This window comes from Cimex lectularius, unplaced genomic scaffold (genome assembly GCF_000648675.2).
Source record: "Cimex lectularius strain Harlan isolate CLEC.00 unplaced genomic scaffold, Clec_2.1 scaffold426, whole genome shotgun sequence".
Classification (NCBI taxonomy): domain Eukaryota; kingdom Metazoa; phylum Arthropoda; class Insecta; order Hemiptera; family Cimicidae; genus Cimex; species Cimex lectularius.
The window spans coordinates 115,940-140,328 of record NW_019394180.1 but is presented as its reverse complement, the minus strand read 5'-3'; the positions used below and the strand labels follow the sequence as shown (position 1 = coordinate 140,328).

Here is a 24,389-nt window from a genome sequence, read left to right as displayed (position 1 = left end):
GGAAAGAAGATCCATTTACAATTTACGCACGAATAAGAAATAGTGCTCAAATGACAAAATAAGGCGCATGAAACACGGAAAATGAAGTTCCGAAGGACGACAATGATATTTATATACTTAGTGACTTAATGTGTTGGTACAATAAATCAAAACGCATTATTTCCACCACGTTTTAATTACATAGTTAAGAGACTTGAATCGTCGTTGGGCAAGAAATGATGTCTTCATCCATGTCGTCATAGAGCCACGGCTGAAAATTGCAGATACAACATTGTAAACAATTGAAAAATAAGAAAGAAATATTTTGCTTTAGTGTACAAACGGGCTTCCGATGGGTGCAGGTCATTAGAAGAATGTCCGTCGCTGAAGGAACGAGTTTGGCAATTCAAGCTGAAGAACTTCTTAAGTTGTCGTTTCCCCAGTGGTTCAGTTCACAATATTCGCCGAGCTGGCAGGTGTGCCCTTTTTTCGCCGGATATATCAGGTTTGTGGTTCTAAAACAAGCATACATATTCAGGTGAATGGTTTTTGGTTTCTTAATATGAAGAAGAAGTAAGAAGAAAATATATTTTGTTGTTGTTATAACTTTTAATTATGCTTCCCTTCTTTAATCTCATGCATTATTTTTTATTTATTCTATTTTTTTCTCTCCAGGTAGCTACACCAGGGCTGTTGCTAGCACGAGGACGAAAAATTGTTTTGTTCTTTTCACCTCAAAGAAGCTGACTCCTTATACAAAACTGTCTTTCTATACCGACTTTCTTCCCCACCCTTTCAAAATCCAACGTATATAAACATAAAACAGCAATATCTCACTGGCATTCTCAACAGGACACGCAAGAATGGCACAATTACGCAGAAAACAAACACTTTGAGTGATTAAAAATACTTTGATTGAATATAAATACCGACGGTTCTTTATTAAACAAGAGAGTGGGCTGTGCTTTTTATGACCCGGCTCGTAAATTTTCAAAAGAAATGTCATTACCTGAATCAGTTTCTATTTATACGACGGAAATGTATGCTCTTGCAAAAGCTCTTGAGTAAGTAGCCTCCCTAAGTTATGACAACTATTCTATCATCTCAGACAGTACGAGCTCAATAGCACAATTGGACCACTTTCAACCCAATGCTAAATGCGACTACTTGCTTTCTGAATTAATAAATGAATTTTGCAATCAAGGCCTAAAATAAGAACGTAATTTTTTGTTGGAGTAGAGGACACAGTGGCATAAAACATAATGAAATCGTGGATTTAATGGCCAGAGATGCCACAGTTGACGGGGAGTTTCATGAAATCAAGCTGCCCAAAACGGACGCTAAACGCCTGTTGTACTCAAAATGGATGGAAAAATGGCTTTTATGGTATGGTAATAGATCGGGAGGTTTGATCTATAAATCCCGGTTCTCTCTACTAAACCGTATACCTTGGTTTTCGGGCAGGAAAGGAAGTAAAAATTTCTTTGCTGCGCTAATTCGAATCAGGTCAAATCACTTAATATGTGGCTCCTACTTAAATAAGATTAATCTCAGAACATCCCCTAACTGCGCGACGTGTGATGAGCCGGAAAATATCAGTCATATTGACCTGATCTGTTTGGAATATGAGAAGGAAAGAAAGATATTTTTTGATCGGTCAATGCTCCTGAAGGAGGTTAACAAGCCATTCAGTTTGGAGAGCCTGATAGCTTCAAAACACAAAGGGACGTATAATCTACTTTATCGGTATCTGCAGGATTGCAATAAGGAGTGCTGAATTTTGAGAGAGTGTCGGGAGGAGGCTGGCCGGGGCGCGTCATTGGGGGGTGTCACGGCGTTTTGGGCGGTTTTGCCCCGGGCAGTGGGGGAGATGCGAACTTTTCCAGGAGCATCTTCTGCTTTGTAAGGTTTTTATTCACATCTTCATGATACGCCTGACAAGGGAGAAGATAAATCCCACGAATAAAGACAAAAAGGACGCAGCGACGCTAGTGAGAGGCCCCTCGACGGCTGCTCCGGTTGGCTTGCCTGGTCTGGCTGGGGGGCATGGGCTGGTTTCCGATCGGCGCATTTTAAATGCCTGTAGTATAGCTGGATACCTGACAGTGAAGAAGAAAAAAAAAATATATAAAATATTTTTTGCATTGTATAAATTCACTTTTTTCCACATCCTACGTGTATTAGTTAAATTTAAACAATGTTTGTAAATCCCAGGCCCTGAAGATGATCTCAATAAAGATTGAAACGTTGGCGCGATAAAAAAAATTTTGTTCTAAAACCTACGTCACACCAGACCAGATCTCACAATTTCCGAATAATCATCGACTAACGGTCATTAATCACCATACATTTATTTTTATTATGATAATCAAAATTTGTTGTTGATAAAAATTGATTTTATTTATTTATTGATAAACGCATTTAAAACAAAGGAAACTACAATTGTAAACATTAGAAGAAACATAATTAAGTATTTACAATTAATTAAGGTTTTTAGTTGAGATGAAAAAAAGTTAATGGCACGAGCGGGATTCGAACCCACGATCTTCGGCTGGATACGCCGCTGCTCTACCACTTGAGCTATCGTGACCTCGATCCACTCGGACATCAACTTTCTATCTCAACCCCACCTTATGAGTTAACTTTTTTTCATCTCAACTAAAAACCTTAATTAATTGTAATGTATTAGAGAAGTTAAGTATTTACTAGAAGAAAAAAAACCAACACATTTTTTCCTATGGTGCATTGAAATCTGACACCTCCATTTATCAACTAACATTTTTACCTTAAGGTGTCTCTAAAACTGATCCCCCTGTACAAAACTTACTCATAGTACTGATTTAATTGATATATATATATATATATATATGTTATACGGGTATGTTTGTAGAAGCATTTTTTTTAAATGTCTTGTAGAATTTGCATAACTAAAAGAGTCTATAGTCCATAATCTGATTTTTATTTATATTTCACTTTTCATGTTTCCCATAAAACCCCTATCTCTTAAAATAATTTCACTATGTAAATTTGATTACAGCAATGGAAAGAGCATTAAAAATCCTATAAGATTTTTTTGTATCCTTGAGGAAACAAAGTACAAATTCAGAATATAGATTTTTCACAATTCTTGCTTAAAGTTAAGTAATATTTTTGTGGCTAAGTAAATAGGTTCAAAAACCAACCCCCTCTTCCTAGTAGTGAACCCGCCTGACAGGATGGTTCATAATTGATCATCCACGTGGCCAAAAATTGGCTCCTAGCGATTTTTCTGTTGGAACTTCTGGGACTTGATTTCTACTCGTATTTTACCCCTACACACGTGATGAAAACGTTCTACCATTGATGCATTTCTAAGCATCATTATTGCTTTTATTAACCCTATTAAATCAAATCGTATACTATCCCAGTTAGAATCGCTGATTTTGTTGTTGGATTAATTGAATATTAACCTTTAAAATTTGTCTTAGAGCAAGACGAATTTTAGAAATTTCGCTAAAAGGTTAGATTTGCGCCAAATAAATTAGTGTTGCCAATGCAAGGGCAGAAACAGGAGGATCAACACTGCACTGGCCCCAATTTCCAGCGAATTTCTGCTAACCTCAAACAAAATTGTTAAAGTTGGCATTGCTCCGAAGCGATAAGGTACAGTGATGAGGTGAAGAGCCAATATGGAAATTTTACATTGGCGCAAAAAAATCCATGCTGCCAAGGGCTCCAAAAATTTTATGCTCATGGGATTAGCTAACCTTTAGCAAGTTTGCTAAATTATCATCGTTGGGCAGGAAAAGGTTAAACTACTATCACGAAGGGGGTAGCTCACTACATGAAGAATATCTGATGCAACTCATTGCCCTTCAAAGAAAAAAAAACCGATCACCTGGTTTTTGGTTTGATTATTGTATGTGAATGTGTGAATTTACTTAACTTCTATAACAGAGAGGTGGAGATAGAAAGACAGATACATAGACAGATAGACAGAGAGATAAAGATATATGTGGCTTTATACAGATTCAAAGTATCGTAGATGGAAAATAGTATGGTGTAATTTCGATTTTCAGAAGAACATCCAGTTTTATTACATTTCCATTCATTTTTTTAATATTATATAAACTGCAGTAAAAAACCGACCATTTGATTTTTGCTGGAAAAAATAGCCATTTTGAAACGCATATATTCTCAGCCTTTTAAGTCAAGAGACCTACGCTAGGTCTTATTTTTTTAGAAATTTTTATGCTGAACAAGATGGCTTTTTAAATGTCCTAACTTCAGTCATTCATCAGTAGATTCAAATATTCGGAAAGTTTAATTTTTGCATTTTTTCCGAAAACTTCAAATTGAACTGTGGAGCCAGGAAATCGTCCTATTGGTGTAATGTCGATTTTCAGAATAAGGGCATCCCCTTTTATTACATTTTCAATCATTATTTTTATATTATACGGGGTGTCCCAGTTCCCTCTGACGAAACTCAGGGAATCGATTCTACTCTTCGTTTGGAGCAAAAAATGCCCAGGAGAAAATTTTCGGAAAGTTCTCTATTTTGAAGATATTCGTCAATTTAGGTTTTTTCATCTTTTACTACCTTACCACATAAAAACGCTTACAACTTCCAAAATGTTGAGACTACAACAAATCCAATTACACCATTTGAAAGAACGCTAAATTTGCTGTAAGATACTTCTATTTGCAATAATCTGAATGACATAAAATGTTAGCCAATTGGAACATTTTATGTGGTAAGGTAGTGAAAAGTTGAAAAAACCTAAATTGACGAATATCTTCAAAATAGAGAACTTTCTGAAAATTTTCTCCTAGGCATTTTTTGCTCCAAACAAAGAGTAGAATCGATTCCCTGAGTTACGTCAGAAGGAACGGACACCCTGTATACACTGCCATTAAAAAACCGACCATTGGTTTTTGCTGGAAAAAATAGCCAACTTCGGAAATGCATATATCTTCAGCCTTTTAAGTCAGAGACCTGCAGTAGGTCTTATTTTTTAGAAATTGTCATGCTGAACAAGATGGCTTTTTAAATGTTTTTCTTACTTCAGTCATACATCAGTAGATTCAAATATTCGGAAACGTTTAATTTTTGCATTTTTTACGAAAACTTCAAAATGAGCTGTGGAGCCAGGAAATCGTCCTACAGCAGTCGATCGAAATTTTCAAAAACTTTCAATTGGTCACGTTCTACTTCCTTTTCTCAACCGTTTGCGAGTTATTCGCGATTTTTTGGTGGTTTCTCTCTTCCGATTTTTCCAGATATAAACCTACTGTTTCAGTACGTTATCCGAAGGCAAACTGCCTCAAAACCTTTGAAATGAGAAGAAAAAGTTGAACTTCCGTGATGAGATAACAAGCAGTTATTGACAGCAGAATCATTTCTCATCCCTAAAAGGTCAAAGTAAGAAAAAGTAAAAATTGTCCCTTCCTTGATCACTTTTCTGAAAAAGTCCTCGGAACAGAAGTAAAATTTGCGAAAACATGACCGTTTGAAATTTATGCATTCTTGAAAATCGGGAGAGGGATCGCGTAAAAAACCACGTTTTTTGCACAAAAATCGCGAATAACTCCAAAAGAGGCGTCGGTGGCTGCAACGGTTTAGGCGTTGACACGGCGCTCATCACTGTAAGGTAAAGGTCCCGGGTTCGAATCCAGCGGCCCTGAATTCAAACCCGACATCCTTACAATTTTTTTTTCAAAAACACCGGCACCCCGAGGGTTTACATGACCTCTGGTATTACGAACCCTCGTTAAAAAAAAGAAAAAAAACTTGACAAATCGGGCAAAATAGAAATGGAAAACTTATTAAAATTGTCTATTGATGTTTTAGGGTGCCGCTCCAACGTGGCTTTCCAATTTGAATTTTTTTTAAAGTGCAAAAATTAACATATTAGCGAATTTACTGATTTAGACAGACCCAGTAGAGTGAAAAAATGTCAATCAGTTCAACTTGCGTTTAGAACTAAGCACGTGAAGGCTTTGTCGAAGATCAATGGAAGAAAACTATGATGATAACTTACGAATTGTTATCCAAGACATTGAACTCGGAATCTTCGTTGAGTAGATCTTGCAGCATTCCGGGGAATTTGTACGCGATGCGGAAAATTTCCTTGACGATGGATATCATTTCTGCTGTTTGGTCGTCGTCGGTCAACGGACTGTCCGCTTTCTTTGAATCCGCCGTTCTCTGCCTCGTCATCGGCCTCGAGTCCTTCTTCGGCGTTTGATCTTCGGCAAACCTCAGCAATCCCCTTTCGAAAATCTGGAACCCGAATGTGGAAGGATTACGAAAAGACATAGGTTAACAGATGGATTTACCGAATACTGGAGATCAGTCAGCATTTTAAGGTTACGGTTTGATATATTTTCGTGGATGGAGGCGTTCCTCTCGTAACTCCCTTGAGTTTGTATTTTCTGCTCAATTATCTTACTCGAGATGGCCGTAGGCTTTTTCCTCAACTTTTGTTTCATATTTAATTCGTCTTTTCACTACTTTTAACTATCTTTTAACACTTTTAAATAACGCAAAGCTAACAAACTCGAGCTAAAGTAATAAAAATAAATTCACACCGAAGAAACATATGGTGTTACCGATAATCTATAAATAATGAGAAATTGGGTAATTTATATGTCGTGGGAAGACTTAAAAAAAAAAAACTTTCAGGAAGAATAAGTTATTTTAAAAAAACTTTTATTCAGAAAAAAGATATTTTATTGTATGACTTTTGATTGTAATCGTTTTTACTCATTTTCGGTAAATCCATATAGGGTTCTTTAAAAAACCGTCGTTTTGAAGACTATTGTATAGCGTTCTATAACTAATTAATTGTGTAAAGATAATTGTATTAACTGTGTTGAACAATTTGCATGACGATATGTAAAAATTGAAGCAAGACATTTCGTTCTTCACTGGACGATGATCCCCTAAAAAGTAAAGATCAAGGAAGGCAAAATAACGAAGCCAGGGAATAAGTAGCAACCAAGGGGAAGAAAGCCCCACGTAGAGCTTTCTGGGAAGGCGCAAATAGCCGGTGATAAGAAAAGATTAGTCACTAGTCAGTGGTTGACATGAGTACGGAGTAGTCGTGGTAGTTGAGTTGGCACTGGTCATTTGGTGGCGAGTCAGTTAAGCCTCCTGTAGACAACGGCTCACTATAGTGGTCGGAAGGAGGACCTTCATCAGTTTTGATAAGTACTGGGTCATCAAGTCATCTACACACTGGTGGTAACACGGGGTAGGAATTTACTGCGCATCTTGTTTGTCTCTTTTGATGCGAGAGGAAAAACCGCACCCAGTCATCCTTCGCCATCCCTCGCTACTATCATCACACCTACCTACCCTCCACACAATGGCGGTTTGTAGTGGCCACTATTTACACGGGCCTTTACAGTTACAGTTAGTCACTGTTCGATTCCCAGAGATGAGCTAGAAGTTGGATTTTACTGCGACAGTTGTCGGTTCCAAAAATGAGACTAGTGGGTTAGACCTTTGTTAGAATTTATGGAATGAGCGAGTGACAAGTCCTAGGTCATCATGTCATCCACACACTGGCCCATGATGAGCCATTGTGTAGTAGTACGGGGTAGAAACTTACTGCGCATCTGATTTTTCTCTTTTGATGCGGGAGGAAAAACCGAACCCAAAGTCATCCTTCGCCATCCATCGACACTACCATCACACCAAACTACTCTCCACACAGTGGTGATGGTTTGTAGTGGCCACTGTGTAGACGGATGGTTACAGTTACAGACTGGTCAAGTCCCAGTGACGAGTTAGAAGTTGGATTTTGATTGCGACAGTTGTCTGTTGGAAAAGTGAGACTAGTGGGCTAGACCATTGTTAGATTTTTATGGAATGAGCGAGTGACAAGTCCTAGGTCATCATGTCAGCCACACACTGGTCCATGATGAGCCATTGAGTAGTAGCACGGGGGGGGGTAGAAATTTACTGCGCATTTGTTTTTTTACTTTTGTTGCGAGAGGAAAAACCGCACCCAAAGTCATCCTTCGCCATTCCTCGCCACTATCATCACACCAACCTCCCCTCCACACAATGGCGATGGTTTGTAGGGGCCATTGTATACAGGGTCTTTACAGTTACAGACTGGTTGATTTCCAGTGATGAGTTAGAAGTTGGATTTTGAATGCGACAGTTGTTGGCTGCCAAAATGAGACGAGTGTGCTTGACCATTGTTAGATTTTTGTGGAATGAGTGAGCTTTGGAGGAGTGTCTGGCTTCGGCTTGCTGTTAGATGTCCTTTGTGGATGTTAAACAGTTGATGAAGTTGTTTTGAATCGCGAAGACTTGGATTACTCTATTACCGATTCCAATGTTGGATTTAGAAAAAAGCCTATGCTGATAAAGGATCGACTTTCTGGGATATCCATCTCTGTCTCTCCTCTGCTATTGCTTTTTTCAATCTACAACATAATTTATTTGTATATTGCAATTTGATCAAGATAGGCTTCTCATCGTCGCTGAATGTGCCACTTTCAGTTAATACAACAAGAAAATAACTTGAAGGGTTAGGTCACAATTTCCTTCCTTTTCTCAGAGTTTTGATTTAATCGACGAGCTCGTTTTCATTACACCTTCAATTTGCTACAAGGTACATTCTTTAAGATCGTTATCTTAACGAGGAAAGCGCTTTGTCTGAGACAGAAGGTTTCATCATGGATAACTGTTGGTTTTGCCGGCTTCCCATTGTTTTACAAAGTATGATATCCTTGCAGATCTTTTTTCCCCAATGTTTAATTTTTTATCATTGTCAACACAATGCTTCGTTTTAATTGAACGCAGTAATTGCGAAAATGAACTATCCAATTAATTACCCCGATGTTTAAAATTAACATCTACAAACACACCGAAACGTATGGAAGGCGAATAGAAAAATTGATGATGATGGATCTGGTTTATTGTTTATTTTTACGTCCTTAGTTCAGGTCGACACAAGCCCTCTCCTGGGAAGTACTATTTCGTTGACTGCCGTTTGCTACAATTCTTTTCCATTTTACTTTGAACCTCAGGTTGTCTCCGATAAGCGGCTGTTCCTCATTGAATAATCTACATAGATCATAATTTAATATGCCCTCTCTGAGTTTGCCAGTCTTCGTGAGGTTCGTTTCATCATAAGTTTACTGGGTCTAGCACTCCTCGAGCTTTTCACTTCTCATTTTGCCTTTTTCTGGATCCATTCTATGATGGAGTATTCGTTGGTTTTTTTTACCCCAAGAATAGGTTCAGGTCTTAAATGGCCTTGCAGATCTTCCTCTGGCCAGTGCGACTCCTTTTTCGTTATCCAAAATTCCTATGCTGGTACCCAAGGTTTTTCCAGGTTGTGGAGATTTTGGATTCATTCACTGATTCATGTTTTCCTACATTGATCCGTTATGGGGATGTTTTGCCAGTGTAAACTCTTTTAAGATTTTCTAGGGCAGAAGCATTGATGTACGTCAAATTGAAAAGGCCAGGTGTTCCTCCTTAATGAGTTGGATAGCTTGTGTTTTAGGCTTGTACAAAAACGCCTGATCCAGGTCCTTCGTGTATGCCCTACAATGTTGTTGATGTTCTCATAAATTCTTCTTCTCCTTTGTAGTCTGTTGAGACTTTATGGAAGTTGTAAAAAGCGTTTCCGGGATCAGTCAATAAAAATGTTAGACTTATCCAATATAAATGTTGTTTGTGACAAACTGATTTTATTTACAAAACAAATCGGTGTATAATAAAAGTACTGACATGATTTAAAATCATATGTACTTTTATACTTTAATGTTATTTTAGAAGTAGTTTATTTCTTTTTTAGTCAATTTATTTTTGTATTGTAGATAATAAACTTCCAAAGAGTGTTATTGTAATGTATAGGAAAATCAAGACTGGATCGAAGCGACCATCATCGTGCATTTCGGACGTGCGCGTACCTTTAGACAAGCTACAATATCATTCTGGGTTTTATCACCAAAACATATCCACTACGGATCTGGAAAAACTCATTGAACTTCAATACTTCGTGGGTATCTAATGAGACCGTTGATATAATAAAAACACCTTACCGCTGCTCTAACCGCTTGAGCTATCGTGACTTCCACTCAGACACAAATTCCAATTCAAGAACTTTGGACGTACAAACATCCTTCTTCCTTCCATTAACATCTGGCGTTCCCCAAGGCTCCAGCATCTCTCCCATCCTTTTTAATATGTACATTAACGACCTCTATGATTCCATCCAGAACTTCAATTATCTTCTTTATGCAGACGACGCCCAAATTTATCTATCATTCCATCCCTCAGACCTACAATTGGACTAAAGATCTATAACGATCTTAATTCCATTAATGAATGTGCCCATAAAAATCTCTCAACCTCAATCCGTCTAAGTCCTCGGCCATAATCGTCGGATTTAGTTCTTCTCAAATCCATTCTGAATATCCTTTCTCTCACTTTAAATAACCATCCCATCCTCTTTTCTACCTTCGTCAAAAAACTTAGGGATAATCCTCCACCAATGCTTCTCTTGTCACCCTCACATTTGCCAAATTTCCCACCACTGTTTAGCCTCCCTCAATCTATTTCGTCGGTCATGGCTTCCCTTATCCTTCTCCACCCGTAAACTCCTAGTATCTTCTCTTATCTTTCCCTTCATGAACTGTTGTGTCAGATTCGTGTCCCCCCCCCTGGGTTCCGGCTGTCTCGTCTGTATTCGGATCTTTCCTGGCTTTCCCGATCCTTCAGATCTCAATATTTCTTACGATCCTTCGCTCTAGTTAATTTACAAATAATTGAGTGTTGAGACAAGTCTTTACGCCCTGGAGCAGGAATTTTTTGTTAAGCCTTGTTCCCTCGGAGTGTGACTTGGCGAACGTGGTCAGAAGTTCTTCATACCTCACACCGTGGAAAAGTAAAGACTCGTTATCGCTCGAGGTAGCTCGACCTTTCCCGCCTTTGGTAAATACTCCCAACGTCATCAGAGTTCAACGGATGACAGCCTCTAGCGCCTGTTCCCACGATCTGTTCTGGTTTATTGCAGTCGTACCGGTTTATGCTGAACTAAATTCATTTTTCATCATAGAATGAATCATCATCCAACTAAACTAGCGTTGATGTGTGACTTCATCAAAACAATTTACGCAGTGGGTGATTAGACAGGTCGAGATTCCCCAAGACACGAGCCTTTGAGAACGGTTTACGTTCGGCATTGGACAGTCCAAGACTGACCGCGACAGATCACAAGTTTATGAGGAAGGACACACGCCGTGGGATCAAGGCTAAGCTACGATCGTCAATTCGCCGCAGAATAGTTTATGTGCTTAGTTTATAAAATGTCTGGACAACCGTTGAATCCATCTTTAAACCCTTATACATTTTGGCTGTTTATTCTTTCATGAGAGGGTTGTAATACACATCAAATGAAAGAAGACTTTAGGCTAGAAAGACTGAAAGAACCCCTCTTGTGTTTAGCCTTGTCAAGGATTCTAACTTAAATCTTCTTAGTCTGCATTGATAAACGTTTGATTTCAGGTGTACGAAAGAGGCCGGAAGATTTCAAAACCGCGCCAACGTCCGCTGTTCGAATCGTCATCGGCCGACAGCTTAGATCTGGCCACGCCTAACTGTTGGATGCGACGATGCAGGTCGAAGGATTTCAAGCGATCGCGTTCTGCGCGTAAGATGTCCTTCAACGGGCCCACTTTCTCTCTTCCTTCCATCAGCGAAATCCGACGGGAACGCGACCAAGTCCCGGAAATGATATCCGTCATCCGCGATCTTTTCAACATTGCGTTTCAACTCCCCGGTTTGATAGGGGGCCTGCTCGGCGAGGACAACGACCTCCATACTCTCAACATGTATGTCTAACAGACTTCTTCCGACGCGTACCACTATTTGACGAAATCTTTTTCAGATCGGATATAAAGGCCGCCAGGAGGAGGAGGCCGAAGAAGACCTTTCGCTCTATGAAGTCGGCGAGTTTCACTCACAGTAACAAATTCGCAAAAAGTGGTTCCGTATAATGGGCAGAAGGGGATTCTCATAATCCACCGAAAACGGCCGGCGACACCTTTGTCCCGCACTAAGAGACTAGACGCCGAAGAGAAGCACCGATTGCGAATAACGCTTCAAAATCTAACTTCAAAATAGTAGCTAAGAACAAATAAATCAGTAGAAGTCAACTCATTTCTCAATGTAATGTTAAGCCCTGTACCCATGGCCTGTGGCTTGCCGAGCGTACTCGCAGACTTGTGATCTGTTGTGATCTGTCGTATTCCGACCGCAAGCCGTTCCAATGGCGCAGAAAGGCCCGTGCCTTGGCGCATCTCGAGCAACCACTAGTCATCCTACTGCTTAATTTTTTTAATGAGTCAGTTTGCATCAACGCCAGTACAATGTTCTATTAGAATTTATAGATTTTGAAAAATGAATTCAGTTCTGAATAAACCAGTACAATTGCAACAAACCACAACAGCGGGAACCGTACTGGGGTTGTCATCATCAAATCCCAAGCCTTTGATGTCGGAGTATTTACCGATAATACATGGGCAAGGCCGATCCACCTCGAGCAATAACAAATCTTTACGGTCCCATGGCGTGAGGTATAATAAAATTCAGAACAGGTTCGCCAAGCCACAAGCTGTGGGAACAAGGCTTAAGTGTTACAAAAGAAAACCTTCACAAAAGTAAACTGGGATGATGTGATTGTTCTGTTAATTTTCTAAAAGCCATATATCCAAAAGCGATTTTCAAAAGCACTTTTTGGATGAAGTATTTGTTGTAATAATAGCAATAAAAAATGAAACCAGATTATATGACGCACGTTGGCTTAGGTGCCTTTGCCACTTATTGACCGCACAAAGCATGTAATTATTCAAAAAAAAACAAACAAACAATGTAATTGCCGGACAACTTGAACTCAGCATCAAATAATCGCCAAAGGTGTAACTGTGGAGGACGTTGAGAGACAAATATTATCACGGAAAGATTTGAGAAAAAACATTTCATTAATAGTGTCAGGAAGATTGAGCCACCTAACAGCTAAGGACATCGTCGGCCTTCTGCTTGTTTATATTTATTTTCGTAGTCTTTCAGGCGTAATTTTCATTCTGCAGCAATTTGAGCGTCTCGATCTGTTACTAACGCTCTGCGTTTGTATGAAGGCTAAGTCGACATCCTAAAATACTAACTTATCATTCGTACCTCAGATTGTCAACTGTAGTATAAACCCTAGACATACAATACTTATACCTCATCACCCGATACAAACATAAAAGTCTGGTCTTCCCCAGAGTACTCGGATATTCGAAACGGGGTAAAAAAACCCTTTCTATCAAACTAATAAATTACATTCATTCCAATAAATCAACGTAAACACAACACCCCCCACGGCCCTCTGCGTGTTTTCTTCCTTTTTCTGGTCTCTCTCCAAAGAGTCTTTTTGTTTTAAGCTGCAGCCATTTGAGCTTCTCGATCTCGTCGTTACTAGAGAAAGAGAGAGGGAGAGAGAGAAAGAGAGTGAAAGAGAGCGAGAGGGGAGAAAGAGATGGTGGATAGATAATTAGACAGAAAGAGAGAGAAAGAGAGAGAGAAATATATAGAGATAGATAGAGAGGGAGAGAGTGAAAGGGAGAGAGAGAAAGAGAGCGAGAGAAAGAGAGATGAGAGAGAGAGAGGGAGAAAGAGAGAGAGAGAAGAGAAAGAGAGAGAAAAAGAGAGAGAGAGAGAGAAAAAGAAAGAGGAAAGGAGAGAGAGTGTGAGCGAGATTGAGAAAGAGAGATAGATAGGGGGAGAGAGAAAGAGAGAGAGAGAGAGAGAGAGAGAGAGAGAGAGAGAGAGAGAGAGAGGGAGAGGGAGGGAGAGAGAGAGATATGCAGTATAATATTATACAGTTAGAAACGAACACATATATTGTTACATATGCAATTAATTATTAGATATTTAATTCTATTTTATATTTGCAAACATTATTGGTTGCATATTGGTTGAGGCTTAATTCTGGCAAATAGTAGCTTAAAGCTAGGAGTACAGAAACAGCATCGATATGGGTTGTCGACGAGAAGGCCAAAAAGGATAAAATTAGAGGTGGAAAAAGGGCCACAAGGCACAAGAGCACTAGATAAGGAATTGTGGTTACTCCTGCATTCATTGGATTTAATTTTTATGAAATAGTCTTAAGCAATAAGTAGTGTTAATATGTACTTTATTCAAGGTTAATTTTTCATCGTTTAAATCGTGCGTTGTATTAAGTTAATAATTTTTATCATCTGTTTAAATTATTTAAAGGATAACAATTTGTGTAAAGGAAGTGGTATTTTTAATTCGGAGAAGTACGGTGGCGATCTTACCCCGGAGCCTCAAGAAGAACCAAGTCGTCAAAGAGTAAACTCTGAAAGACGAGGAAAATAAATCTGAATATAACACCGGTTAAGCACTTAAATATTACAATATAAATTATGGTATAAAAGTAATGAAAATTAATAATTATATAAGGTGGAACAGCTTTGAGGTTTTATATAGAAGGATTGCGAAAAAATGAATGAAATGATGCGGAATGGACCTACAGGAAAGAGACAGAGCGGTTCGTCGTTTTGCCAGATTTCCATTTTAATTACTCCTCTCATTAATTGAGGTAACACGGAAAAAGTCATATCGATTATAATCGAAAGATATTAATCTGTCGATTGCTTTTTCATACAAACTAACACAAATGAGCTCCAGATTGAAATAGGAAGTTTAATCTATTTCCACAGAGTTGAAATTTTTAAAAATTTATACCTAGCTAGGCGTTGTACGGCGTTCAACTGCAAGAATGGAGCTTGTTCTCGTTTTATTGCTAACACTTCCAGGATTGAACGCTGCAACGGTAAGCGAATCGCTTGAGCAATGGAAACTCTCTTGACTTTGTATTTGCATTTCAGGTGAGGGATATCGTGAGAATAGAGCACTTCGGAAACTGCAAAAACGTAGTCAGGGGAAAACACAACTACTACGACAACATCACCTTGATAAGCCTGGGAAGGGGCTCGTACGGCGTCAACACGGATTACGAAGTGATAATGAGCGCAAAGAAAATTTTGGTATGTGACAAAAATCAACGGAAGAAACGAGATCATCGCATCTAGAGAATGGTTAGGGATGGTTAGAATCTCAATCAGGGAATATGGGGAATATGGCTTGAGGATCATCCCGTAATTGTCACGATAAAGTCGTTTATTAAAAGAGATTTCAAAAATTGCATCGAAAACATAACAGGTCTAAAAATTTATATAACTATTTTAAAAAAGTATCTTTCAAACACTAATGAATGACGCTTAAAAATCGAATCGCTTGTAGTCTGGTCGTTTCATATCATCCCGGTCCGCATATTCTCGCTGTTTAGGTTTGTCAGACGTCTTGCCGTGCTTCAGCGCTAGGTGAGCAGGTTGAGACAAGACTGCCGCCAACCATTGGAATGATCAATTCTACGGTGTTATTTAAAGCAGTTAGAGAAAAGCTATCAGACCAGCGACTCTATGTGGAACCACGGCGACGACGGGTGGTATAGTGCGGTTGAGACTCGAGACCCCGAAACGGCTCACCTCGTGTTCTCTTCCGCGGCCCTGTTTCTCAATCCGAATTCCTTCATTCTATCCTGTGTTACAAGGGGGGTATCCAGGCACAAAATAATGGTGTAGCCTTGAGGGCGTGGCAACCTCTCTAAAGCACAAGCTGTCTTATGTCGGCCTCAGGGTCGGCAGGGACGTTGGGTGCCTTAGCAGAGTCACACGAGGGCCAGTGCACCAGATCCTGTCTGCATAGAGGGGGGAGGGTTGTATGGCCATCTGTACCACGGGGTGACAGAAATGTTCCAGGATCCGGCCCTCTGTCACATTGGGAACGGATTCGTGGTGGCTTGTGGTGACGCTCCTGGCGGGAACTTAGAGAGAGGCTGTCTTCTACCTGGGACCTTTCGTGAAGCTTGCGCATGGCCAATGTATTATACCTGGTCCTCACGGGAGACGTTGCGACCGGACGACAGCATGTAAGCGTTGAGGACGTCATGATCATGCTACAGTCCCTCGAATGCGTGAGTAAGCGATTGGAAAAGGGTAGTGGTATCGGCGGTTTCTGACGAGTATGCTTTGCATTGTTGTGCGTATGACCGGCGTAGTACCCTTGGGGAAGCGAAGGATCGGACCACCTAGGCTAGGCCTATGGCGTCCCTCGATTACGTGCAGCAGGTGTAGGCTGAGCTCGATAAGAGACCTTTGTCCGTAGGCAGTACTCATCTAGGGGGTGGGTAGCAATCCCACTTTTTAATCCGAAACCGCTGTCGGGGCGTTCCCGAAAGTTTCTACGCTGGAGAAGCCTCTACACTCAGAGAGATAGAGTCGTCTTCTCTATCTAGGGAGTACGCGAGGGGGGGGGACGGGCTGATGTATTTCGGCCCGTTAGCCCCTCGCGTGCGGCGTACGACCCGACGCATAATGCGGGCCCGACCATTCGGAGTGGACAAGCGGAGAGCGTGGCTACTGACCCTTAGGGGCCGGGACACCACTACACCATGCTGCGGCGGTAACACTTTTCCGTCGTATGCAGAAGTGCGTCAGCTCTCATCTTGAGAATCAAAGCGTCCGATAAGGCCATGAGCCAGGTGCGGACGTTAAAGATCCTCTTGTCTTGTTGACGATGAGTAAATCGGGAACGCATGTCAGACCAGCGATATTTAGAGTGTTTTCCAGTTAAGTTATAAGAAGGGTAAAGCAATTATTTAAAGAACCAAAAGATGGCCGAATACTGATGAGCGTCTGACCTCTCGGAACGACGAGGATTGGCGGACCAGGACATTCGGAAAAAAATACAGGCTTTTCTTAATGACACAGACGTACCCAATTACAGCTCCATGACCACGCAGCACTCAAAAAGACCATTATCTATCTTGTCCCCTTTTTATCAAAATCCATGGTCTGGTTGATAACACTAAGACGAGGATTGTCTTATAATTTACCACCCATTGGAAATAGAAACGCCAAATCTTGGTTTAAATTTACTCACATCAAACAATTTCCTTTTGTCTGTAGGCAGTTTTTCGTGTTATCCTTTACAGCCGATTGAAATTCGAGTTCGAAACTAAAAAGTTAGCCCAGCCTAATATTTTTGGCGTATGTTACATTTTATTGCTTTCAATCTTTTTATCATCATAAATAATTTTTTCTTGTTAGATTTTAAATGTATGTTGGTCATTATCTGCCAGTAAAGAATTATTCCTTGAAATAATAGTAAATATTAATCTTTAATTGAGGTTTTCGTTGAGATAAAAATTCAGTGCTACGAGCGGGATTCGAACCCACGACCTTCGGCTAGATACGCCGCTGCTCGACCACTTGAGCTAACGTGACTTCGATCCACTCGGAAACCAACTTCCCATCTCAACCCTACCTTTCAATTTTGCCTCCTGAAAAATGGCAAAAAGGAAGGAAAAACCTTAATTAGAGATTAATTAATTGAAAAGAATTTATTTGGTCAATCGGTCCACGAAACCTCATAGAAGTAAACATTAATTTTGAGGTGGGACAAAAAGATAGCACATCTTTAGAATGTTTTTATTAAAACTTAAATAATATTTCGAAAACAGTTAAAGCCAATGGCAAATTAATTTTAATACCTACTATAGGCTCCATCTTTCTTCTTCCTTTCGATTTCCTCTTTTTTTCAATTTGGAACTTTTTGAGAACGTGTCTTTCATTGGATTTTTCTTTGATCGTGCTATTCATCTTTTCTGTGTTTTGCAACTCGCCTCAGCCTTTATGAGCATCCCTTACAACGTGACCCCAGGCATTTTCAATTACAGTAAAATCTGAAAACCTGGCTGGCCATTCCAAAACTTGAGTTTTACTTTTTGGAAAAAGTCCTTTATCATTTTCGGTGTATGGTCAGGAGCCAAATATTTATTATTATATATAAATTTTGAACCAAGTATTTCATACTAACATAAGTGTGGTGTCAGTACACGACACCACAAGATCACCACACTTCATGTAAAATAGTTGGTTCAAAATTTATATTATTTACATCTGTATTGCACACTGACAGGCAAATAATTCCACCTAATTGACATTTCTTTCATTTTCTTAATAAAAGAAAACTCCGAATTTAATTTGGCTCATTGTTTTTATCAATAAATAGTTGTTTATGCTATGTTTTAAATTGGGAATATCAATTAGAGGTAAACACACTTAATCCTTAATCCAAAACAAAAGATTTTTCAATGTTTAATTTTTAATTTAAAGTCTCATTTGAATTCTAAAGCAATAAACTGTTTAGTTGTTATCTTTGTTTTCTTAATTTCAATTTTTAAACTTAAAAATGCCACTTAGTGCTCAGGATATTGCGCATGGTGTGGCACTTATGGATGATGGACGTTCCTTCAGGTATGCGGGCTATTGCCATCGCAGTTCCCTACGAAACTCTGCTGGACATTTTCTAGCAACTGGGTCCTACCATAGAAGGCCCAGTTCTGTACGCCCTAGGGCAACAGAACCACAGGATGACCGTTTTTTGACTTTGAGAATTTTGTGAAACCGGCACCTTACTGTTGTTCAAGCGAATCATCTGCTCCAGGAAGTTCGAGGTGTCCAAATTTCTGAACGCACTGCACGAAGAAGATTAAATCACTATGGGCTGATGGCTTTTCGCCCAGTAAGAGGACCAGAATTGATCAGAACACTGAGTTGCACGGCTCCCATCTACTCGAGAACACAGCCATTGGTCTTTGGACAATTGCTCAGATGTAATGTTTACGGATGAGTGCTGATTTGCTCTACGATCTCCAGATAGACGTGAAAGATCGCGGAGACGACAAAATTAAAGGTACGAAGCTTCTAATTTTTACCAGAGCTAACCTTTTCAACCAAGCTCAGTGATGGTGTGGGCGGGAATTTCAATGGAGAGTCGCACAGAGTTGGTTGTTGTTCGTGGAGAGTCTTTGACGGCTACTCGCTATGTGGATGAAATTTTGGAACATTGATGCTTTGCCTATTCACGATGAAATCTGCGACAAGCATGGTACAAACGTACCTTCATCAGCATAACACCCAAGTCTTAGCCTGGCCTACCTGTTCTCCAGACTTGAACCCCATCGAACATTTATGAGATAACCTCAAAAGACGAATAAGAGCACGTCCATCCCTTCCTGACTCCACGATCTTGAAAGGACTTCGTGAAGAATGAGCTAAACTCCAGCAAAGAGACATTTCCAAACTGGTAGAAAGTATGCCGATGCGTCTTCGAGATGTAATTAACGCAAGAAAATGAAATACGCGATATTGAAATGTTAATTAAAAATCTAAAACAAATTTTATCTGTCAGTCTTTTTTCTATAGGAATTTTTTAGTTTTTTACATTTTCAGACAAAGATTCAATTATTAATCGTTAAAAAACGTGAAACTTTGATTAATATATAAAAATATATACAAATCAAATTATATTACAAGTGGGTGGAATTTTTTTGCCTGTCAGTATATATGCATTTTTAAAACTTTTTTAGATAAAGAATCAATTATTAATCGTTAAAAAACGTGAAACTTTGATTAATATATAAAAATATAAACAAATCAAATTATATTACAAGTGGGTGGAATTTTTTGCCTGTCAGTGAATAATTATTTTTTCCAATCGATATACGTTTTGTAATTCACCCAGTTCTTCAAGATGATCCGAATAAAGGTCGAAACGTCGAAAAAATGAAAAATTAATTTTTCTAAAATATTTCCATCTTGATCGCTCCTCACTACATCCACAAATTATTGAACAATTTAAAAGGAATCGATGCAGTTGGGAAGAAGGTCGTGTTGGCATGGGTTCCCAGCCACATAGGGATAGCCGGGAACGAAGAAGCAGACAGGGCGGCCAAAGGAGCCGCTGGAATGCCCCACGACGCTTCCCAACCTATACGCCCAGCGGACCTAAAACTACTAATTTCAAACTCAGTAAAAAAAGAATAAGAAACCCGCTGGGCTCGAAGAAATAGAATTAACCTTGCCAAACTGTGGCAGGTTAAGAAAGAAGTCGGTCCCTGGTCNGATAGTCGGTAACCAGATCGAGACGCTCAAATGGCTGCAGTTTAAAACAAATTATGCGCGAAAGAAACGAAAAAGATGGAAAACTCGCAGAGGGCCGGCGATGACCTCAGCTGTTTGTAGGCCCATAAACTTCCCACTTATAATAATAATAATATTAAACAACTGGTCGCTAAATATCACACTTTATCCTTAAATTGGGCCCTTCTCTTTTAAATATTTAATTTTTATTATTATTGATTACACGTTTTCACAATTCATTTTGTCGTAACTTTAACAAATTTGTAAATTTAAAATAACAGAAAAAATATTAATGTAGGTAGTCAAATCTTGCAAATAGATAATATTTAAAAAACTAACATTTGGGCAAGAACACATACAAGTTACAAGTTGTAACACATAGAAGTTGTCAATACATAATTCTTTCATATTGGATGAAAGTTTACAGTAAAATAACACATTGTCAATAGATTTAAGTGTTTTATGCTGCACCTTTAAAAAAAAAAGTTATCCCCAAACATAAACTAAGAAAATGGAACTGAAAAGTGCTTTGAAACGTAGTTGGGTGAGGAACCACTAGATCTCTCTTGGGGCCGGACTTCTTCGTCTACATTTTAAGCAATACATAATACAACACATAATCATTTTGGTATTTAGTACAGATTGCAAAAGTAGTCCTCTACGGCTTTCATGTCCGCTTGTCGACTTGTCAAACGACCTGGCATGTTTTTGTACTAAAACTAATAAAAATTATCAGCGTCTAAATCGCGTCCGAGAACACGCGAGAATTATCTGTTTTAATATTTATAAAATATGCAAAAAATGTATTTGATATTTAATATTTTTTATGCTTTAATAATTATATAATAAAAACTTAATAAGGATTTTTACAGCAGGATTCCGGTTCTACAAGCTCCGAATAATTTGCTAATGGTCGTATTTAATAGAAAATTACCTTTTCGGATAAAATTCTTACACAACAAAATATGCCAGGCTTTATATGTGGTAATGATGATGATGATGATTCCTGTTTGATATTATATTTTTATTCGGTCAAGGTTTCGTTTTTTGAATTTTTTGAAGTTTCCCTTTCCACTTTATAAAGTACTATGGGTGATTCAACAATAAAACTTCGTTGTGAACAAACACTCGTTAAATAATAAATTACGACAAATTTATGAGATAATATGAAAAATGGGGGGCGTCGGTGGCCGCAAAGGTTTAAGCATTGACACGGCGACGCATTTAGCCGAAGGTCGTGGGTTCGAATCCCGGTAGTGACACTGACTTTTTTTTTTATCTCAACCAATACCTTGCTTAAAGTTTAAAAACATATAGAACGAGCTTTAAAATATAAAAGGAAAAACAATTGTACTGCCAAAATAATTTTTTAAACTAGTTATAATAGTCATAATTTAAATTTAAACCTAATTTATTAAACTAATTAATGTTTATGTAAAGTATTGGTTGAAATGAAAAAGCCAGTGCCACGTGCGAGATTCGAACCCACAACCTTCGTTTAACACAACGCTCAAAAAGACAGATTATACAGATACATTGATGATATACTCGCAAATCTAGACATGAGAAAAACACCCTAAACCTCATACATAAACATAATACGAACTGCAGAACTAGAAATCAATCACACGATGAACTTTCTTGAACATCAAAAAAAAGTGACAACAATCATTTTGACAACAATTTCTACATAGACAGAAAACAACCATCTAACGTCAATAATAAATTAAAAATAATGCCACCATCGAACTGAACTAGAAACAATAACAATATACCACACAACAACGACGGCATCAACACTGCACAATCAACCAACATTACAAACAAATGCAACAAAACTGGCATTCATAAAAATTGCAAAACTTACAAAATAAAATGCTTCAACGTAATGCTAAAGGAGGGTGAAAAAGGGAAAACAATAAGGAAAATGAATAGGTAAAAGTAGGGTCTCGGTGGCCGGAAGGTTTAGGCGTTGATTGTTGACAGGGCGCTCATCACTGTAAGGTAAAGGTCCAGGGTTCGAATCCAGCGGCCCTGCATTCGAACCCGACATACTTACAAACGGGCTTTTTTTTACAAAACAAAGTTAAATTAATGAGCAGCTGAAATCCTTTTCCTCTTCCGTTTTCAGGCGACGTACGAGGTTTTTAAATGCCCGAGCAACTCGGCCACAAACTGCGAGCAATTCGGCAACTTCAAGCATAACGACTTCTGTCCAAAACTGGAAGAAAAGGGCCAATTTTGGTCGCCGATTTTCGAAAACACACGTCCACCTTTGAAGTGCCCGTTTAAAAAGGTTAACCGACCACAGCTTTTTCTAACCTAATTGTTTGTCTTTTAATTAGAAGAAAATGTTTTTATATCCGTGTCAAACATAATATTAAAGGGTTAAATGTCAGCAAAAATTTTGTTTCAGATTACGTATCAACTGAGGAATGCGACCTTCGATGTTCACACCCTACTGACTTTTGTCAAGTTCATCCCTGATTTTTCCAATTTCTATTGGCTGACCAAAACATATTATTGGACCACTCCTGGTAAACAGATGATGGAGTGCAAGTCGGTTGTTTTCAAAACGACCAAGATTCGCGTTTGATTTTGTATTCACTGTTTTTTTTTTTAATTGTGCACTAGATTTTATTGGGAACACAATCAGCTTTTCTAACTTTACGAGCTTGACGGATATTAAAAATTACGTTTATTAAAAAAAAGTTTCAATATTTTTTTAAACATGAAATCGTAACCACCTACATGTTTGTTTAATTGACATTCTTGATAAAATATGTGAACAAAATTATTACAAACCTTATTTGATGTCTTCTATGGTAAACAGTCAAATTTTCCGATGTAAAGTTTTTTCGAAATAGAATTGAACGTATTAAAATAGGTGAAATCTTGTCAATTCAAACTGAAATCACCAGGCAGACAGCATCAGCGTCATCGGTGACAGCACGAGAACAATCATTCCTGATTTTTTTTAAATTGTGCTCTAGATTTTAATGGGAACTTAATCACCTTTTCTAACTTTACGAGCTTGACGGATATTAAAAATTTCGTTTATTAAAAAAAAATATTTTTTTAAACATGAAATCCTAACCACCTACATGTTTTTTTAATTGACATTCTTGATAAAATATGTCAACAAAATTATTACAAACCTTATTTGATGTCTTCTAAGGTAAACAGTCAAATTTTCCGATGTGAAAAGTTTTTTCGAAATAAAATTGAACGTATTAAAATAGGTGAAATTTTGTCACTTCTGCTAAGAAGAAATCACCAGGCAGACAGCATCATGCGTCATCGGTGACAGCACGAGAACAATAATTCCACCTGTTCAATTCTCGATGTAAAAAAGCCAAAAGAAGAAAAAAAACGCTTTGTAATATTTTTGTGAGATGTCGTGCCTGGTAATAGCAGCATTGGCTGTTTCTTATCAGCCTGGCTTAACTAATCTAGGTGGTGCTAGGTGGGTAGCTTTATCGCCTCACCCTACTTATCTCCTAAACATTCGCTATAAATGGCGAATAGTCGAAACGCGTTTGACTTATCAAAATAGCTGGGATATCAGAGAAAATCGGAAACGAATCTCTGTTACAAAAATGATGTGTTTACTTGAAGATAATACTTTTATAATGAAGTTCGAATTATTTTAAAAAAATATCCTCCAAACATTTAACACCCGAACCACGATTTTTGGAGCCGTGCTGCAGAGATATCCTTTGAGATTTCCAAAAGCTGATATCGGTCATTATCGCGATTAACCCTGAGTCACTGGCCTATACCGTTAGCGATTTGAAGATTTGTATTTAGCCAACGCATGTTTACTAATGTCAGAAGAGATAAAAAGTTTAATTTTCCTTTTTTCATTTACATTATCCGCTTGTTTTTGATTATTCTCAGTAAAGATTTTTTTAGATTTTATCAGTGCGTTTCTCTGAAGATTTTTCATGTAACTTGTAGAGATTCCTTTATCCTAGGGTAAGTATAATTAATTTTATTCCCATGAGTAGATAGACCGATAGTTTATACAGACAATCTTTGCTAAATAATTCTAGAATAGTCTATAGTAATCGCTTTGAACCAAAAAATTATGGTCTCTTTATTATTATTATTATTTAAATATTTCTTTTTTTTAACTTCAACAATAAGGAAAGCATCCATAAGCTAAAATTTAATTATACATTTCAATTCAAACAGGCAAAAAGACAATTTTCGCACAAACATGAAATTCATAGAGACTGGGCAAATAATGGTGCAAATCTTTAATTTCTTTCTTTACGCATAAGGAAACGATAAAAAATATACTGCCAAAATAATTTATTTAAACTAGTTACAATAGTCATAAT

The 24,389-nt window shown here is 38.3% G+C and overlaps 3 protein-coding genes across 4 annotated transcripts; 2 read left to right on the top strand and 1 right to left on the bottom strand.

The window, feature by feature from the left end:
* Positions 1-156: 156 nt before the first annotated feature.
* LOC106667488 lies at positions 157-6,566 on the bottom strand. Of its 2 annotated transcripts, none has more exons than XM_014395447.1 (4): positions 6,298-6,566; positions 6,000-6,241; positions 319-494; positions 157-250 (listed from the first exon to the last, which is right to left on the bottom strand). In XM_014395447.1, the coding sequence occupies exons 1-3, from the start codon at positions 6,448-6,450 to the stop codon at positions 386-388; spliced, it is 504 nt and encodes a 167-aa protein (XP_014250933.1). In that variant the 5' UTR covers positions 6,451-6,566; the 3' UTR covers positions 157-250; positions 319-385. The 2 variants fall into 2 exon arrangements, with proteins under 2 accessions (XP_014250933.1, XP_014250932.1); XM_014395446.1 differs by having other exon boundaries at positions 323-494.
* A 3,164-nt stretch (positions 6,567-9,730) lies between these two features.
* Positions 9,731-12,144, top strand: LOC106667647. The gene is made up of 3 exons (XM_014395724.2): positions 9,731-9,986; positions 11,495-11,820; positions 11,877-12,144. Exons 1-3 carry the CDS (start codon positions 9,834-9,836, stop codon positions 11,983-11,985), a joined length of 588 nt encoding a protein of 195 aa, XP_014251210.1. The 5' UTR covers positions 9,731-9,833; the 3' UTR covers positions 11,986-12,144.
* Positions 12,145-14,699: 2,555 nt separating this feature from the next.
* Positions 14,700-22,797, top strand: LOC106667493. Its single transcript, XM_014395448.2, has 4 exons — positions 14,700-14,828; positions 14,884-15,042; positions 22,175-22,339; positions 22,460-22,797. Exons 1-4 carry the CDS (start codon positions 14,775-14,777, stop codon positions 22,637-22,639), a joined length of 558 nt encoding a protein of 185 aa, XP_014250934.1. The 5' UTR covers positions 14,700-14,774; the 3' UTR covers positions 22,640-22,797.
* The last annotated feature ends 1,592 nt before the right edge of the window (positions 22,798-24,389 follow it).

Coding starts and splice junctions, on each gene's coding strand:
- LOC106667493 (XM_014395448.2), top strand. CDS start 14,775: ATGGAGCTTGTTCTCGTTTTATTGCTAACACTTCCAGGATTGAACGCT. Junction 14,829..14,883: donor CAGGATTGAACGCTGCAACG/GTAAGCGAATCG, acceptor TTTGCATTTCAG/GTGAGGGATATCGTGAGAAT. Junction 22,340..22,459: donor TGAAGTGCCCGTTTAAAAAG/GTTAACCGACCA, acceptor ATTTTGTTTCAG/ATTACGTATCAACTGAGGAA.
- LOC106667488 (XM_014395447.1), bottom strand. CDS start 6,450: ATGAAACAAAAGTTGAGGAAAAAGCCTACGGCCATCTCGAGTAAGATA. Junction 6,242..6,297: donor TGACTGATCTCCAGTATTCG/GTAAATCCATCT, acceptor TTCGGGTTCCAG/ATTTTCGAAAGGGGATTGCT. Junction 495..5,999: donor AATGTCTTGGATAACAATTC/GTAAGTTATCAT, acceptor TGCTTGTTTTAG/AACCACAAACCTGATATATC.
- LOC106667647 (XM_014395724.2), top strand. CDS start 9,834: ATGTATAGGAAAATCAAGACTGGATCGAAGCGACCATCATCGTGCATT. Junction 9,987..11,494: donor TCATTGAACTTCAATACTTC/GTGGGTATCTAA, acceptor GTTTGATTTCAG/GTGTACGAAAGAGGCCGGAA. Junction 11,821..11,876: donor GACCTCCATACTCTCAACAT/GTATGTCTAACA, acceptor AATCTTTTTCAG/ATCGGATATAAAGGCCGCCA.